At 41.0% G+C, this 17,787-nt stretch overlaps 1 protein-coding gene across 2 annotated transcripts in view; it reads left to right on the forward strand.

Moving 5' to 3' along the window:
• Positions 1-17,787, forward strand: part of banp (BTG3 associated nuclear protein) — a 54,502-nt gene that overhangs the window by 29,666 nt on the left and 7,049 nt on the right. For both annotated transcript variants that reach the window (XM_053640853.1, XM_053640852.1), the window contains exon 12: positions 15,163-15,303. In XM_053640853.1, coding sequence (XP_053496828.1) covers positions 15,163-15,303 — 141 coding nt within the window. The remainder of the gene's footprint in view (positions 1-15,162; positions 15,304-17,787) is intronic.

A 17,787-nucleotide genomic window follows, 5' to 3' on the forward strand; every position in this document is an offset into this window, starting at 1 on the left:
GTATTCCACCCCTCCCATCCAGAGAGCATGGCTAGTTCTGCTCCCTTGGCTTTGGCATCGTCGGGATTTGAACTTGCGATCTCAAAAGGATAGGGCAAATAATTCCCTGTTGTGCAACTCAGGAGCTTAGGAACCCTGCTGAGTACAGGCACAAGATATAAACAACAAGGCCAGGGTACAGTTTGATTACATTTTGTATTTAAAATGTTTGTGGACAGGCAAGACGAAGTTTAATGAAACTGATTTATTTATCCAACTTAAATGAACATGAGACACACAACTTACCAAACAATAACAATAATAAGTAGGTGAACTAATGACTCTAAATTGTGCCTAGGTGTGAACGTGTGTGTGCAAGGTGTCCTGTGATAGACTGAGTAGACCCTGACCTGGATAAAACTGTTTTCATGTCCACAGAGTTTAATGTTCTTGATGGGCTAAAATGAGCATGCATTCTGTCGCAAAGTGGATAAGCGCAAAAGCACAAAATCTCGCAGTACAACTACATTACAAACCTGGCAGAGCATCACCAGGGAAGATGTCCAATTTCTCTCTTTGTCAGCTTATGTCTATTACAGTCATATCAATTGCAAGGGATTTTGAGACGAGTACTATACACGACAGTTTTATGTAAGATTATGCTACTTCTGGTGTCCTGGCAAAGAATGGCTGATGCATAAAAATGGCTGCTTCCTACATGGTTTACTCAGTATACATGTAAATCTCTTTAATTAGATCTGATGTTCTGCACTTTTACCTCATTTTGATTATTTCATGTCAAATGTGCGGAAGCACAGAGCTAAAGCAACAAAAACCATGCCACTACTCAATTACTTACAGACTGCACTGTTAAATGATGCGATGTGATGTTCAAGCCAGGACAAATACACAGTGACTTATTCCCGTAACCCTATGTTCCAGAGCTGGCTCTTTAAAAAACTCAGACGCACAAACGGCAGAGCCGTTTTTTCCTTTTCTGAGTGTGATTCCCATGGCGAGAAGCAAAAATAGCTGTGAAAAATGTCAGCATTGTTCTGGTGGCAGCATCCTCGCTACCTTATTGATGTTAGGGCTCTAAAGCAGGGCCTGGCAGGAGACAGGAGAGCACAGAGCAGCTTGTGTCTTCTGCCTTCTGTGTGTATATCTTGGAGGGAGAGAGAGTTTGGTTATTAGGCCCAAGACCCATTGCGGTTTATTTCTCTGGACCTCTTCCACATCTCACTTCACATCAGGTCTCTCTGTCCTGCCCAAGGATTTTTCCGTGCCTCTTCTTCGTCCTCATCTTTCCTTTTCATCTCCGTGTGCTATAGTTGGATCCTCTCTCTTCCTCCTGTCTTGGTCTTGTCCCAACCAGTGGCCTCTGCTACGCTCTCAGCGCCATTGCACAGGACCTCGTCTGGCAGTGTGAATACTGCACACACTTATGATATTTCACTCCTATATGGTTTTCCTAGTGTTTGAAGTTACTGGTTGTCTGGACAGCCTTTTGGTCATAAGTGGAAATGTTGGTGATTTTGGTCAGTGTTGTGCCTTGTGTTGAAAATGAGCAATGGCTGGATTTCTGATTGAAGCGCAGTTCAGTTCTGGGGTTCTGGTCACTAACAGCGTTGACGTGTTTATGGGTTGTTCTTGGTCAAGTTCATGGCTCAGCCATGTCTGGGACAAACATCAGTTCAGCAGTAATGCATAAGTCAAAGTTTAAGTAGAGCTGACAAGGGAAAAATTACAGATTGTGTAGTGGGGTTTGTATTTGTTCAGTAGATGGAGCAGTGTTTGGAAATGAAACTAATCATTGGAATTGCGCACTTTCATAAAATGTAAATAAAACGGTTCCTAAAGGGTTCTTAAGACTTGTAAATATCGTCTCTGAATCCTCTCTGCTGTAAGAGTTCTGACTAGAACCTTTAAAGGTTTCTCCAAAGGGACAAATTGAAGAAGCTCTAAAGTTGCTAGAAGCTTTACTCTAAAAGTACAAAACAAACAGATAAACCATGCTTTATGGGATTTGTATGTATAAGATAGGGGAACCACACTGTAGTTTATATACTGTTTTTTCTGCTTTTCATTCTTCCTTCCTGGCTGCACCTTTAACTGTCACTGAAGAGCTTGCCTTGAATGAAGAGATTTACAGTCTGCCAGCCACGGCGCTGAGCATCACTCGTCTATCCAACGTCTGTGTTCAGGATAAAACAGCCGCTTTTCCTTAACATTTTTCTGAAAGAAAGGGTGAGAGTGAGAGCTTTTTTTTTTGGCCCTTTTATCTGAGGGTTCCAGTCTCTTTTCTTTGATCCTGCTGACACCAAGCCACAGTCCACAGCCAGATGGAGAGATAAGAGCAAAAGACTGATGATGCGGCAGAGAGGAGAAGGTGGCAAAGGCAAAAACATGGTGTCTCTGGTGTTGCTTATCGTGGAGAAATCTCTTCCCCAGACACAGACCTTAAAGATGTATGCCATTAAGGGTTATGAATCATCATGCATTTATACCTTCTGACCTCCATCAGGCAGCATAATGCTCCTGATGCTGAGACTATGAGAGGAAGGAACAAGAGCAGCCAAAGATGCAGTCAGTCCAAGCTATTCTTACATCTCTCCTCATCCAGATGTCTCCCAGGAATCACTCTGGGCTCAACACGCTTTCCCCACAAATCACTTCTTTCAGTAGATCAGGTCAGTTTCCCTCATAGTGAGTGCTTTTGTACAGAAACCTGGAATGTTCAGGTTAAATGCAAGCCCTCGTTCAGTCGTGCCCCTGCTGGGGTCACGCTCTAGGGAAACGTGTCGACACTTTTGACTCTCTCTGAGAGAAGGAGGACAGGGTGAAAGAAAAAGGGAGGTTGAGCAACAGCACCTCCTGGATGAGCCAGGTGCACAGTTGGAAAGGTTTGATATTTCTCAAGCCAGGAATCCTTTGAGGGTCTCTGCTCCCACACCGGATGCTGGAGACACTGTGTTTAAACCAAGGTCTTCAAAGATCTGTATCTTGGATCTTGGGTGTCGGAAGACCACTGCAAGCTAAATGAATTCATATAGAGTTTCCGCTAACCTAGTTACAGGGTCAGCGCATTGTCTCAGAGGGGATAGATGTGTTTACGATTATGAGCCACAAAAGGCCTTAAGGGTGTGCTTCTTATTCACATATGTTTTGTTTTGTTTTGGTCTGTTGTGCTGTTTTTTTTTTCCCCCATAGTATTTTGATGAGCCAGCATTTATCCCTAGCCCATGTTGAATTGGTTATACAGCATCTTAAAAAGTTGTGTGAATTTATTCAGTCCATATCTAACCTCAATGATGTCACTGCTCTTTTTGATTGGTAAGCTTGTGTATGAATGCTGTGTGTGTGTGTGTGTGTGTGTGTGTGTGTGTGTGTGTGTATGAGAGAGAGGGAGCGAGAGAGAGAGCCAGTGATTCAGGTTTCCTCCATGTTAACATTAAAACCAGATGTTTTGAGTCTTACTAGGCTAAGTACCTGCTTAAGAACTTAAATTCTCTTGGATTTAACCCGGGATCCAGTTGTTGCCATAGCTGAACGTCTTGAGTGCTACCTTCGAGACCCTCAATTAATTTACCTGTCTTCCCAGTGGTGTCATGAGGCAAAGATGGTAGTGCAAGGCTTTTCTCGACTTAGGAAAAATCAAACTGGCAACAGCGGAGCTCATGTTACACCATCAAGTGTGTGTGATGTTGAGCTCCTAATGGAGCGCTTCATATTTCAAAGCTGCAGTGGATCAAGGTCTGCTGTGGTATTATAAAACCGAGGACACTGATGGGATCAGAAGGCTTTACCCAGACACACTCAGGAGAGCACTTTAATATGATAGGGCTTTAGGGGTAGTGTGCGCTGACTTGTTAAAGAGCGCGACGGAGAATAGCTTGTGTGCATGCATGCATATTGGATGAACTATGAACAGATCTAATTTTGCTCATTTGAGAATGCAATTGAGCTTGTATTTGCTTGGCAGAGTCAGGGAGATGAAGGAACCTGATGCCCCTGCTGGAGTGCACTGCTCTGGGCAGGCGATTGGAGCCTGGCTCCTTAGGTTTATGGGTAAAGGACTCCAGATGTCTCTGGTAGAGTTTCTGTGTTTGCCTGTTCCAGAGAGCTAAGCGGCCAGCTGGCCTCGAAGCTACACTCTTATGGGAGCCAAAGAAAGAGACGCAAACACACTCTATCTATCTCTCACTGCTTTATTAATGACAACACGGTCTGGCTGTCTCTGCCTGTTTACATGAGTGGAAAAAAAGGATGATGGAGGTAGTGCTTGTCAAGCATCTTTTGTTTCCTGTCCAGTTGGAGAAAGCGATAAGGTTTGAGGAGCGAGAGGCTGTGAAATCATCCAGTGCTGAAAAAATAAGCAAGGTGCTTATTGTTTACGCATGTTGCCATGCATCGTCCTTCATACGAAACAAGGCTGTTGCAGTCAAATAATGCTCAAATCACTTGAACCTGGTCCTACTTATAAATATCTCCTTCAGTCCAACAGTGGTATTACAGATTTTGTATCTTAATGTATTGCAATATTTGAGGATTTCTCCTGTTTGAAAGCACGTATCTAATCCCAGAAGACCAATAGAAATATGAACTCTCAAGCAGTCCCTATCCAGTGAAAGTTTTAAATGCTGAAATATGTTAACATTACATGAATTAAACCTAATGCAAAATGTTAAAAGATTTAGTTTTAAAGGTTTAAACACAACTGTTTTGGCTGTTTTGGTCCCAAGAACAGGCTTGGCTTCATGTCGTAGCTGCGTGTTGGTAAATTTGTTCTAAATTATACTCATTATTTTTGTCAGCTGGATCACTGCCTGCATCTGATTGGCTGATTTTAACTGATGTTGATTTTATTTGAAAACATTGCTGGGTGTGTTTGATATCTTGGCCTTGCCTGTATCAGGGTGTTGGATTTCCAGCTAAAATGTGTCCTTAAGAACCATGTGGATAGACTCGCTTCAGATTTAACTGGGATGATAGCATTTCTGAAAAGACAGTGGCATTGCCTTTTCAAACCGGTTTAAGCTGAACCTGACTCCTAATTTTTAAGTACATACTTGAATCCTATCCTACACCAACGTTAGTTCCAAGAGGTGAATTAGCAGTAAGGCGGTGTGTGGAAGGTCAGTCAGTAAGCGGCATGAAAGGATTTGTTGAGGTCTGGGGGAAGATTGGAAAGGAAAGTCATGTGGTTCTGTTGTTTGCTTTTGAGGTTCATTGCAATAGTGCCTTGTGTTTGTAATTAAAGATCGGTATGGATTTTACAGCGGGCAGAAAACTGTTTTGTGGGAATTCGATGGTTTTGGAGGTGAACGATGGAAGGTTAAGGTAGTGTAGGATGACCAATCATAATTAATTACAACATGTTCTTGTACGTGTATAGTCTGTTTTTGGTGAACTTTATATTAAGTTATTTAAACTAAAATGTGTCATTTAAACTAGGAATGCACCAAATTATCGGCCGATAATAGTTTAAAAACATCCAATGATCAGGGCCGATTATATCCTGTCAATCAAAAGATGGCGTGAAAACACATCGATTTTCTGATGTGTGTAAAGATGATGCCTCTTGTGTGGAATAACGACAAAACTGCAGTTTGTACACTCTGCACTGATAAAATTTTACACCGGAAGTGAGCAGCAGTGAAGCGGGAGTTTCGGCGTCGAGTCTAATGTACCATTCAATAAGTTAAGAAATCTTACATTAATGTTCAGAATTTGGTTAATGTGTTAATGTTAATTAGAGTAATGTGTTTTCTGTTTATGAGACCAGTTACTGTGAAACTTGTTGAAATGGAGACAATAACGTTTTTATTTGCATTTCTTTCAGAATTGTGGAATTAATGATTATTAATTTAAAAGAAGGCATAAAAGGCAGGACTATTGGTGAAATACAGCTGCAGAAGTCATTCAGAACGACGCCAATGTTTGTTTGTTTTTTTTTTCTTCTTCCTTCTGTTACCGGAATGATGTAAATATTAGTTTCTGTAAAATTACATTCTCATCCATAGGGGATGTGTTTAAAGGGGCACCAAAGGTTCAGCTGAGTATTTTGTAAGAAATCTTCACTGCTTTCGGAATTGTCAATGAGTTGTAATGAATCTTTTCAAACAGCATTTCCTTTCAACATTTGAGAAACAGAGGTTCTGTTATACTTCCAGGTGGCCCAGTCATATTTCAGACAAGCAGCTAACTGAGGATGTTCTCACTCAACCTCTGTTTGCCCTGTGCAGCAAAGCATGCTTTCAGCTGGATCTTATCAGCTGGAGAACAGATTCTGTCGAGCTGATTAAAGGCTTTCAGGGGTTATGAGGTCTGTGTGATGACCTTTTTGGGTTTTTTTTTTGTTGTTGTTGTTGTTTTTTTGCTTTTATTTATTTACTTCTTCTTTGCTTGTTTCTTTATTTCTTGTTTGTTTTTTCATGATTTTTTTTTTTGCTTTTCTGTATTTATTCTTTCTCTTCTTCTGACTTTTCATTCCACCCTCCACATCTGTTCTGGCTCTGGTCTGCCTGCTGCAGATGTTGTTGACTTTTGATGACTGTAGATACAAATGAATGTAGTTTTTTTTTTTCTTTTCTCTTTTTATTCCCCCCGTAGCTTTGTGAGCGTGTTACCGGTAGAATGCGCTGTAACTCTTGGGCAGAAGCGCTGAGTTTGATCATTTTGATATCTGGTGCAGATAGTACTCCTGTTTCTGATGTACAGTGAGGGAAAAAAGTATTTGATCCCCTGCTGATTTTGTACGTTTGCCCACTGACAAAGAAATGATCATTCTATAATTTTAATGGTAGATTTATTTGAACAGTGAGAAACAGTATAACAACAAGAAAATCCAGAAAAATGCATGTCAAAAATGTTATAAATTGATTTGCATTTTAATGAGGGAAATAAGTATTTGACCCCTCCGCAAAACATGACTTAGTACTTGGTGGCAAAACCCTTGTTGGCAATCACAGAGGTCAGACGTTTCTTGTAGTTGGCCACCAGTTTTGCACACATCTCAGGAGGGATTTTGTCCCACTCCTCTTTGCAGATCTTTTCCAAGTCATTAAGGTTTCGAGGCTGACGTTTGGCAACTCGAACCTTCAGCTCCCTCCACAGATTTTCTATGGGATTAAGGTCTGGAGACTGGCTAGGCCACTCCAGGACCTTAATGTGCTTCTTCTTGAGCCACTCCTTTGTTGCCTTGGCCGTGTGTTTTGGGTCATTGTCATGCTGGAATACCTATCCACGACCCATTTTTAATGCCCTGGCTGAGGGAAGGAGGTTCTCATCCAAGATGGCCCCGTCCATCGTCCCTTTGATGCGGTGAAGTTGTCCTGTCCCCTTAGCAGAAAAACACCCCCAAAGCATAATGTTTCCACCTCCATGTTTGACGGCGGGGATGGTGTTCTTGGGGTCATAGGCAGCATTCCTCCTCCTCCAAACACGGCGATTTGAGTTGATGCCAAAGAGGTCCATTTTGGTCTTATCTGACCACAACACTTTCACCCAGTTGTCCTCTGAATCATTCAGATGTTCATTGGCAAACTTCAGACGGGCATGTATATGTGCTTTCTTGAGCAGGGGGACCTTGCGGGTGCTGCAGGATTTCAGTCCTTCACGGCGTGGTGTGTTACCAATTGTTTTCTTGGTGACTATGGTCCCAGCTGCCTTGAGATCATTGACAAGATCCTCCCGTGTAGTTCTGGGCTGATTCCTCACTGTTCTCATGATCATTGCCACTCCACGAGGTGAGCTCTTGCATGGAGCCCCAGGCCGAGGGAGATTGACGGTTCTTTTGTGTTTCTTCCATTTGCGAATAATCGCACCAACTGTTGTCTCCTTCTCACCAAGCTGCTTGGCAATGGTCTTGTAGCCCATTCCAGACTTGTGTAGGTCTACAATCTTGTCCCAGACATCCTTGGAGAGCTCTTTGGTCTTGGCCATGGTAAGAGTTTGGAATCTGATTGATTGATTGCTTCTGTGGACAGGTGTCTTTTATACAGGTAACAAGCTGAGATTAGGAGCACTCCCTTTAAGAGTGTGCTCCTAATCTCAGCTCGTTACCTGTATAAAAGACACCTGGGAGCCAGAAATCTTTCTGATTGAGAGGGGGTCAAATACTTATTTCCCTCATTAAAATGCAAATCAGTTTATAAAATTTTTGACATGCGTTTTTATGGATTTTCTTGTTGTTATTCTGTCTCTCAATGTTCAAATAAATCTACCATTAAAATTATAGACTGATCATTTCTTTGTCAGTGGGCAAACATACAAAATCAGCAGGGGATCAAATACTTTTTTCCCTCACTATACTCAGGTATCTCCATACTTCGACGGCATGTTCAGCTTTCTCAAAGTTTTCCATGCGAGTTAAACCTTATATTAAAGAAAAAAAGTCCAAAAAATGCCTATTTGACTTTCTTCTGAGAGAAGTGATGAGCCACTGCGAGCACCTAGCTGTCACTATCTTAAACAATGCTGTAAAGTGCCCTGATATTGCAGCTATGATCGAGCCTCGAGTTCAGCTAGCAAAGTTTGTTAGCTCATGCAGCGTTCACGTTCACAACGCCTTCTGTTTTGGGGTGTGTCATCGGCTTCAATTCATTTCTTAAAATTGAGTTTAATGAGATCGACATGTAGTGAACATACTGGAACACAGATAAAGGGGCTTTAGAAGAGTACTTGTTTGGACAGTTGGTTATTGTGTTTCAGAGCAAGGTCATTGCTGAATGTTTTTTGCATTAAGCTGTTGTTGTTTTGTTCTGTCATCTTTGCTCCAGTTGCTGGGTATCTTTGGTGTCCTGTGTTACTGTTTAAGGCATTACTGCATAAGTGAAAGATTTATTTAAATCTTTTTTTCTCCCTCTCTTGTTTGTTTTTGGACCTAGCAACCAGTGCACACCGAGTGAGGGTTTCAGTTCACTGGGTTCACGATACTGCACTCATCTTCTACACGGTGGATCGGCTGAATAGATATTGCAGATTTAACTGATTCTACTTTGTCTCCATGCGTAACGCTTTGGCGGTCCATTCCAGCGCTTTCATACGCCGTCCTTTCAACAGTTGGTCACAGACGCGTCCTGGGTTCCAGCCATTTTCGCCATCTTGATGCGTGTTCCTGCACAAACGCTCATGTGACGGGTATCGTTTTTGTTCTTGATCATGTTTCCAAAGATATACACCACCTGACACGTTCTTGTTATCCTGTGCCAAAACAGATTGTATGGAAATCCGGCGTCAGAACATTTTGTCTGGAAATGTTTCTCGTGCATGTCGGTTTTTGTTGGTCTTCTTGTCAATCTTAGATCAATTATGGTTAGGTTTGTGGTGCTGGCTGGAAGCGAGTGATGCTATCAGTGCTCTGAATACGCTGGGTGTGTTTTAAAAGTGTGGAACTACATGCTCGTGAACTGAATAGTAATGGAAGAGGAGCAGCTGATATGAGAACAGTGTTAAGAGTCAGTTGATGAGCATTTCTTTCATCGCTTCCACTCCCAAGGCTTGTAAACCCTCACTGGGTTGAGCCTTTGCAGCTGAACATGCAACCGAGTCTCAGCTAGAGGTTTACAGTTCCGGTTCCTACAGTGGGCTGGTTTGTAGAAGTATTGGTAGAAGTCCAGCACACACACAGACACACACACAGACACACACACACACACACACATACACACACCACAGATACCTGCTATCCAGTCTCCCATTCTCTTTTATGTGGCCAGAGTGATGAATAGATGATGACACATGCAAATGTTTGGATGAAACAATCTGTGTCTAAGTGAGAGAGCATGTCTGGGCCTTGAACAGAGTCATGACTTGAAGCATGATTTTATTCATTTTTCTCAGTGTTGTTGCTGTACGGGCGTTGTCCCATTTAAATCCTAATTTAAAAAGATTAGGTTAGGGCTAGAACTTGAATCTGGAAATGTAAAAGTAACCCTTTGGGGCTCTGTGTGTGTGTGTGTGTGTGTGTGTGTGTGTGTGTGTGTGTGTGTGTGAGCACTTGTGTATTCATGAACTTCCTTTCCTCCCAACTTCTCACTACGTGTGCTTCTCATTAAGCCGTCCTCCAGAATTCAAATCCATGACAGATTTGGACAGGTTTCCTGATCTCGGACATGTGTGTTGAACTAATTTCAGGCGTTTGTGACTGATGACTTGGCTTATATGACATCAAGGTGAAGTAGTGGTACTGAGTTCTACTTTCAATTTGTATTTCCTATTTACAGATACAGTGTTTTATTGTTGCACTGTGATACTTTGTGTATGCAGCCCCTCATATCTCAGCCATCTGTAGTCTGTCAACACAGTCATCTCATTTGTGTACAAACTTGGCAGAAGCCTGTTGCAGATGTTGACATTGCCATTGCTTTTTCAGCATCGCTAAGCTGTTTCTCCTTAAAAGATTTCATTTATTAATTTACTTTGCTGTGATCTAATGTTTTGCAGTATTATCCCTGAATTTGGGAGAGGCTCACCCATCAGCTGCCCCAGTCTTGCGCGTGCGTGCGTGTGCTATTGTACCCCTGCATGTAGTGAGTCTTTATTGGTCACATATACATTACAGCACAGTGAAATTCTTTTTTCTTCGCATATCCCAGCATGTTAGGAAGGTGGGGTCAGAGCACAGCAGCCATGATATGGAGCCCCTGGAGCAGAGAGGGTTAAGGGCCTTGTTCAAGGGCCCAACAGTGGCAGCTTGGCAGTGAACCCCCGACCTTCCAATCAGTAACCCAGAGCCTTAACTGCCGAGCCACCACTGCTCCATTTGTTGGGCATTTAACAATTGATGAAATGATAACTCTGGACATGCAGATTTCATGACTCCCTCTTTGTTTATGCTTATAACATTTTGCGCCAAGTGGACACTACGTGACTTTCAAAATCTCAGAATCTCTGTCCTGTTCACACTGTACAGTACAACTTTTTATCACTTGGCTGTTGTTTTGTGGATGTAACCATGAACACACTGTGCAAGCGATTGCAGATGAGTCTGAACTTTTCACCTGGAGAGATCCCTGCAAAGTACCGCTTTCTCAGGAAAATAAACACAAGAGCAGTCTATTCTGTGACTTTTTTTCTCTTAAAGTGCATCGGTGGTTGTTTCTGTGCTGTTTTGTGCAGAAAAAAAGAGAAAGAAGAGAAAAATTAGTTTCTCACAAATAATCTTATCCGGCCTAAAATCTCATAACGTGCTTTGCAACTATGTTTGACCACCAATGGTGCTGCAAAGCATAACCATAATTTACTTCTCTCATAATATTGATGGTTTCAATGCTGTTTTCAGCATGACACGGTTTGCAGTGGCCTGATGGCCCAATCAAAAATATTTGCACCAAATCTAACCTGATGGCTGTAAGTTACATGACCTACTACAGCTTAAGTGTTAGTCCCAGGCTTAATCACAGCCCCATCTATTTTAGTTAGTGAAATGAGTTCTGTGATTTGTCTTCGGTTTCTCCAAACTGTTCCATCTTGTTATACAGAGCCTTGCTGGAATCCCATTGCAACTTATAAAAGTCACCTGCAATTTTTGCACACATGTCTGACGGATAGCTTCTAAGCAGTCATCATTTTACAGTTCACTGTGCACCCATATGTCATGTCATGGCAAACTCACAACTTCATTTCCCAGAATGCACCGCAAACTACAAACATGGCCAACGACTACAACTCCCAAAACTACACGCAGGGATGTCACCTTCTCCTGAGGACTAATCAGAGACACCTGTTCCCAATTACAGCACACATAAAAGAGACTCTCATACACAATGTCATACACACTAAGTAATACATTCAGTTGATGTTTTCTCTGTCGTGTACCAAGCCTTAATCTAATGTTTATTAGCCTGGATTTTGACTTTTTCTTTACTCCTTTGACCTTGATTTCTGCCTTACCTGTTCTAGCTGGTTTGCCTGATCGCCTGACCACTGCCTGTATTTGTTTATGTCTTTTGGATATTAATCCCTCTGGATATTATAATCTTCATTAAAGCTCTTAACTGCAGTTGCATCCGTCCTAACGCCCATTACGTGACCCCATAACTTGGTACTAGATTGCCATTCAGTTTACTATACTTTGCAGAATATCGGTCTTCGACAGATTATATATTGCATTGCATTAAATTAGATACATTCTTATTGAATTTTCCTTCATAAATGATAAAGGCAGAATATATGTGAAGATTTTGACCCAATCCATGACCCACTCCACAACGAGTATTTAATTCAGCGTTATGAATGAAGGTAGATAGCAGCACTATGAGGAACGCTTTGCATTTGGTGACTTGGTGCTGGTTGTATTGTAATTAAAGCAGTATGACTTACCCTAGTTGTACTGAAGGGATCTGAGGGATCCTACCCTGATTTGGTTAAAGAACAGGAGACACTGTGGTAAATCTGGCAAATTTTCTCAGCACCAGTGGAGACGCATTGGGCACCACGATGACTCGGCGCAACCTCGAGACATGCCAGTGACTCACAGCTTCAAAGCCAAGGTTTGGATTGTGGTAGGAGGGGGAGCCTGAGCCTGCATTGCATCTTTAATTGAGGTTTGTGTGGCATTTCGTGCTGAGCAATAGATTCCTTCTACTAATTGAGAATGGATGGCAGTTCTATCCCCTGCTGGTATCACACGGTACATGTCGTTATGAGTGCTCGGGAAGTGAAGTCATTCGAGGAGAGACGGAGACGTGTGATAATACATGGACAACAGGAGGCCAATGACAATAAGAGGCGCGACATTGCTGAACAAATTATTCACATTGTTCATCTGTTGGTTTACCTCAGCTTTGTGGACTGGTTATGTGTCTGCTTGTGTGTGTATGCTTGCCTGCCTTTGTTGATTACACACTGGGACATATTCTCTGTCAGAGTCTGTTCCAAAAGTTATTTAGCTTCCCACCAGTTCTCTCTCTCTCTCTCTCTCACTCACTCACTCACTCACTCACTCACACACACAAACAGACTAAGGATGTAAACGAATACAAATACATTATTCAGATTGAACAGATAATGTGTTCCAGATGGATACCAATACAGATACGAATAGAAGGCCCACTTGACGGCTTGCCAGAAAGGTTCAGAGAGCATCTGACTGAACTAGAGGTGTATATTGGGGCTGGGGAACTGATGGAGGCAACAAAAAAAGCTGATTCACCTGCATGTGTGTGTGAGTGAGCAGTCAGATACAGTATGAGGCTAAAATAAAGACAACATTCATTAACATGAACATGCGGTGGTCCTTAGTCACTGCCTGGTCTGGGTCATGGTTGTTTAAATTAGGCCACTTTGTTTAGATTTTGGGCAATAGAACAAAACTCAATTCGTTAGAAAATGTCACTGGAAGATAGAAATAAAAATAATAAACGCATGAGTGGGATTCAAAACAGTCCCAAGAACATTTGGAGCACTAAACAGATACAGACACCGATAGTGGCATTGCGTTACACCCTTAACACACACATTCTTATGTCATTAAGTCATTTTCTAAATATGAATGTTCTCATCCACTACAACATTGCCTCTTCTGTTGACCAGTAAAATCCATGAGATTTTAGAGGAATTAATACAAATTTATGAGCTGTTGTGAAAATGTAATTCCTCTCCTTGAAAACTGTGATGCTGTTATAGATTGCAAACACACACTGAAACAATGCCTTGTCGATTAATCAAGGCCTTAGCATGTTGCACTTTTCTCTGTGCCACATGTACAAAACTATGGTCTTAATTTGATTCCTTTTCTACAGGAATTTGTGATCTAGCAAATCAAGTCGAGTGGTTTGGACAAGATAGACTGCATTTGAGGTACCAGTGACATGGGAGGTTTATAGTAAAATATTCCATACTACTTATGTTGACAGTGGAAAATGGTTTAATTTATTTAGAGATTGTTTCCTGCCAGGAGCAAAATCAGGACCTCATTTACTGTGTCAAGTTAAGGCTACATGCACACTCCACAGCTAATGCTAATGCAAGCCATACACATAAATCCACACACAGTTTTCATATTAGTGTAATTATTTTGTTGGTCTGCTGTGCATGAACGAATGAGTGTCTGCACGCATACCTGTGAGTAGAGGGCTAAACTCTGATGCATTTATTGTAAACGGGGTGAACACTAGGCATGTAACGCTACACTCTGGTCATGATACTGGCTTGACGAATTACTATTCAGCTGATGTTTCCAAAAATTGGACTGAAATGACAAATTTTTTTACATTTCTGAATCATACACAATGAAAAACAATGTGCATTTTTGTCTAAATAAATGTTTAAAAAAATGCTACCAACAGCGGGGTTTAATATTGAAAACAAAATGTACAACAGGTTCAGTAGATATTAAAAATAAAAAAGAAATAAATGTATAAATTGAAACATAACAAACTCCGTAGCAGCACCTGAGGAAATAGAGCTCCAAAGTCAGCTAAAATGCCTGGCTTCCATGGCCTCGTTCTCAGGCACTGTAGATAAACGCAGTGCAGGACTGGTGCCATTTGAAAGCTACCGAAGTGCTTTTTTTAACTGTTATAACATGTGTGTAACCGTATAACTTATAACGGTCGTGATATCGGGACCAGTGTGTTGTTTATATATTTATTATCAGTTGTACAGACTGGGACCTCCAGTATTCAAGCAGTGCAACTGCATTAGATGCATAATGAATAGAATGCTGATTTCCACGATGCGAATCAAACATTCCCTCCAAGCACAGTATCACATTTTTGCATCGCGATGTGCTGCAATGTATTTTAACACCACTGCATAGCTGCTGCTTTTTTTGAATACGTCTATCTCTCCCTGTTTGTGTAATGTGTGACATGCTGGGAATTAGAGAGCAGGGGTAGACTGTCAATTCTATTTTATTTTTACAGCTTTCACACACACTGCTGGCATGATTGAAGTTTCCATTCAAAGATTTTTGTCAGTGTAAAATAATTAATATGGTTTCAGAACGTAGCACATACATCCTAAACGTTGTAGTTTTATGTATCCTAATAGATTTATTATTAATGGGGGGTTTTGTGGGGTTTTTTTAACCCAGACCCCCCCCATTTACCGATATACAGTATGAATGTTCTTTTGCTGTAGTTGTTATTGGTTCGTTGGTGGAACTCCAATAAATATACTATTAAAAAAAAACAGGCATATTTTCATTTTGAGCTTTCACTCTGTGCATGTGTGTAGGTTTTGAGAGGGACTCAGCTCATTGCGGTGGCCTCTGCTGATGGGACGGGGACGGTGGATGCGTCTCCTCTGCAGGCAAACGACATCCAAGTTCAATACGTTCAGCTGGGCCCTGTGACTGACCACGCAGGAACTGTGCAAGTAAGCACACATACACATACATAAGCACACACTCTTCCCCACAGGTAACAGTTAACAATTCCACTCAGCACAAGTGGAATGGCAGAATGGCAGCTTTGATACAGTCAGGATGGACTTGCATCTGATTGATGTGGGTTTTTTTATACTTCCTGTAAATCCTGGCTGCCTTCACTCTGGCTCCAGCACTTGGGCTCTGCTAATTAGCACATCACGTTAGTTTGTTTTCGTAGACTCTCTGTCTTACTCTTTTTCTATCTCTCCAGCTCCCTCTATGTGAGGAAGTACTGTAATCATTTCCTTATGGTGCCATTATCGTGTTTCAAAGATGCTAAGGCCACGTTTACACAAACACCACAAAAGTTTTAGTGAGACATCCAATTCCCGGTCAGAAGTCACCTTTCTGAGGATGTTTGGAGTGTGTCATAATGCTACATATGCTTGGAATGTCCACCGAGGCATACAGTTGCAATCAAAATGATTCAACCCCCATTGTAAATCGGGTTGGTTGTCAAAATGTACAGACTTTCAGCTGTTTGCAATGAACAAATCAAACAAAAGCAATTGAAATAGATCAACAGAATGAATGCTTCAAGTGGTTTCCCCAAATTCAACTGAAAATTGTGATTTCTCCACTCCACTCATTTCTCCAAAATGATTCAACCCCTTGAATAGAATCTCTCACAACAGCACAAATATGCAAAACAGGTGTTGTCTCGAGCACGCCTGATGCGACTAATCGTTGGTTAGTTAATAATTTTGACTGCAACTGTACATGTTACTTTCATATTTCTGCACCTTGAATAATATATATATATATACGATATATACTTATCCACATCCAGAATGAGATGCAGTTAGAGTTCCAGCAGTTCTGTCAACTGACTGGATTCATCTTAACATCTAAGCATTCAAAAGCATATAAGACTGCGAAAGCTGGAATGCTCGAAGAATGGAACGTAATAATTAGTAGATGAACTTCAAATCCCTTTAGCATGGTGGTGAAGTAGAGGGTAATGCAGGCCATGTGATGTGGAAAGAAAGAGGAGGGCATTTGCTTCCCACTAGAACCTTTAAGGTGGCCAGTCTGGCAAAACCAAAACAGCTGACGTTTGGGAGTCTCTGTGGTCTATATGTTTAAATGGTATTTGATTATGCTAAGGAGAGCAAAGTATAGAAACGATGAAGTGTGTGAAAGTGTGAAGCTTTCCTGTGTCTCTGCCAGGTGGTTTATGTGAATATCCATCCTTCTCTCCCACCAGGAACAGAGTGGATTCTTCTGAACCAGTGGCATTATAAAACTGTACTAACATCTTCCCCTCCTTGATGATTTGTGGCATTGCGTTTCAGCTGGAATGCACTGAATCAAGCTAGGAATATTTTAGCTACTATCTGAGTATCTGCTCTTTTTTCACATCTCACACTCTCATTTGCTTTCTTCCCCCCTTTGGTCTGTTTCTCCTTCGAACTACAACCACCACATGTGTTTAGCAAATCCTTCCTTATTCTGTCCCTTGGTCTCTGTAGCTGGGTTCCCATTCTAAAGCTTCACAAGCGAATTGAATTTGCAAAAAAAATGTGCCGAAACTTTGACTGAACCTGTTTCTTCAAAATGCTAATATGTGAACATCCTGAAGATGACATGGCAGGATTAAGGAGGAAGTGCATGGCTATTGTTGGCTTTTGTAGATAAAGAAAAGAACCACTAAACATGCATTAGTATAAAGGGGAGATTGTGTCTCCATCATTAGCAGCTAGTTACTGAAGCACAAGATAAATGATAAATTGGAACAAAACAGTTTAAAAATCTAAATGTAAATCCTATGTTTTGCGCATTTAGTCAAGCAGTACAAAACATGTAATAAGATGTTATAAAAATGTTATAATCTGAGACTTTGCATTAAAAAGATTTGGACTGCACCCAGATGGCATAATAAAACCTTTAAGAATGTTGAATTGGAGTGGAAACATGACTTGTGGCCCAATATGGCATCAATCATAAATAAAAATAAATAAATGAAAAGGATTGCTCTTTCAACCTTTCCACCTCAGCCAAGCATTTTTTTTAATTTCTTTCTTTCTTTCTTTCTTTTTTTGTTTTTTTACTACATTTCCTATTCCTTTTTTCTGTGTGCTTTTTAAAAGAAACCTAAAAGAAGTGGACGTCATATGCACTGTTTCTTTTCTTTCATTTCAGTTTAACTCTTGTTGCCAGAACATCGAAGGGAAATGGATCGGAGTCAACAATAACACTAATAATAGTCATACCGTTAATATTACCCAAATTAATAACAGCTGTATGATAATGACAATAATAATAACAATGGATGTTGTTACATACTTTATAGCGAGTATTGTTCTACATCCTTCACCAAGGAAGTTCTGTAGTTTCAGATGGAGACCTCTGATTAAGGTCTGTGATTAGAGTTAAGAGGTATTTAGATATTAAAATTTCTCAAGACTTTTTAAATTTTTTCAACAGCAAAG

Source organism: Ictalurus furcatus, chromosome 14 (genome assembly GCF_023375685.1).
Source record: "Ictalurus furcatus strain D&B chromosome 14, Billie_1.0, whole genome shotgun sequence".
Classification (NCBI taxonomy): Eukaryota; Metazoa; Chordata; class Actinopteri; order Siluriformes; family Ictaluridae; genus Ictalurus; species Ictalurus furcatus.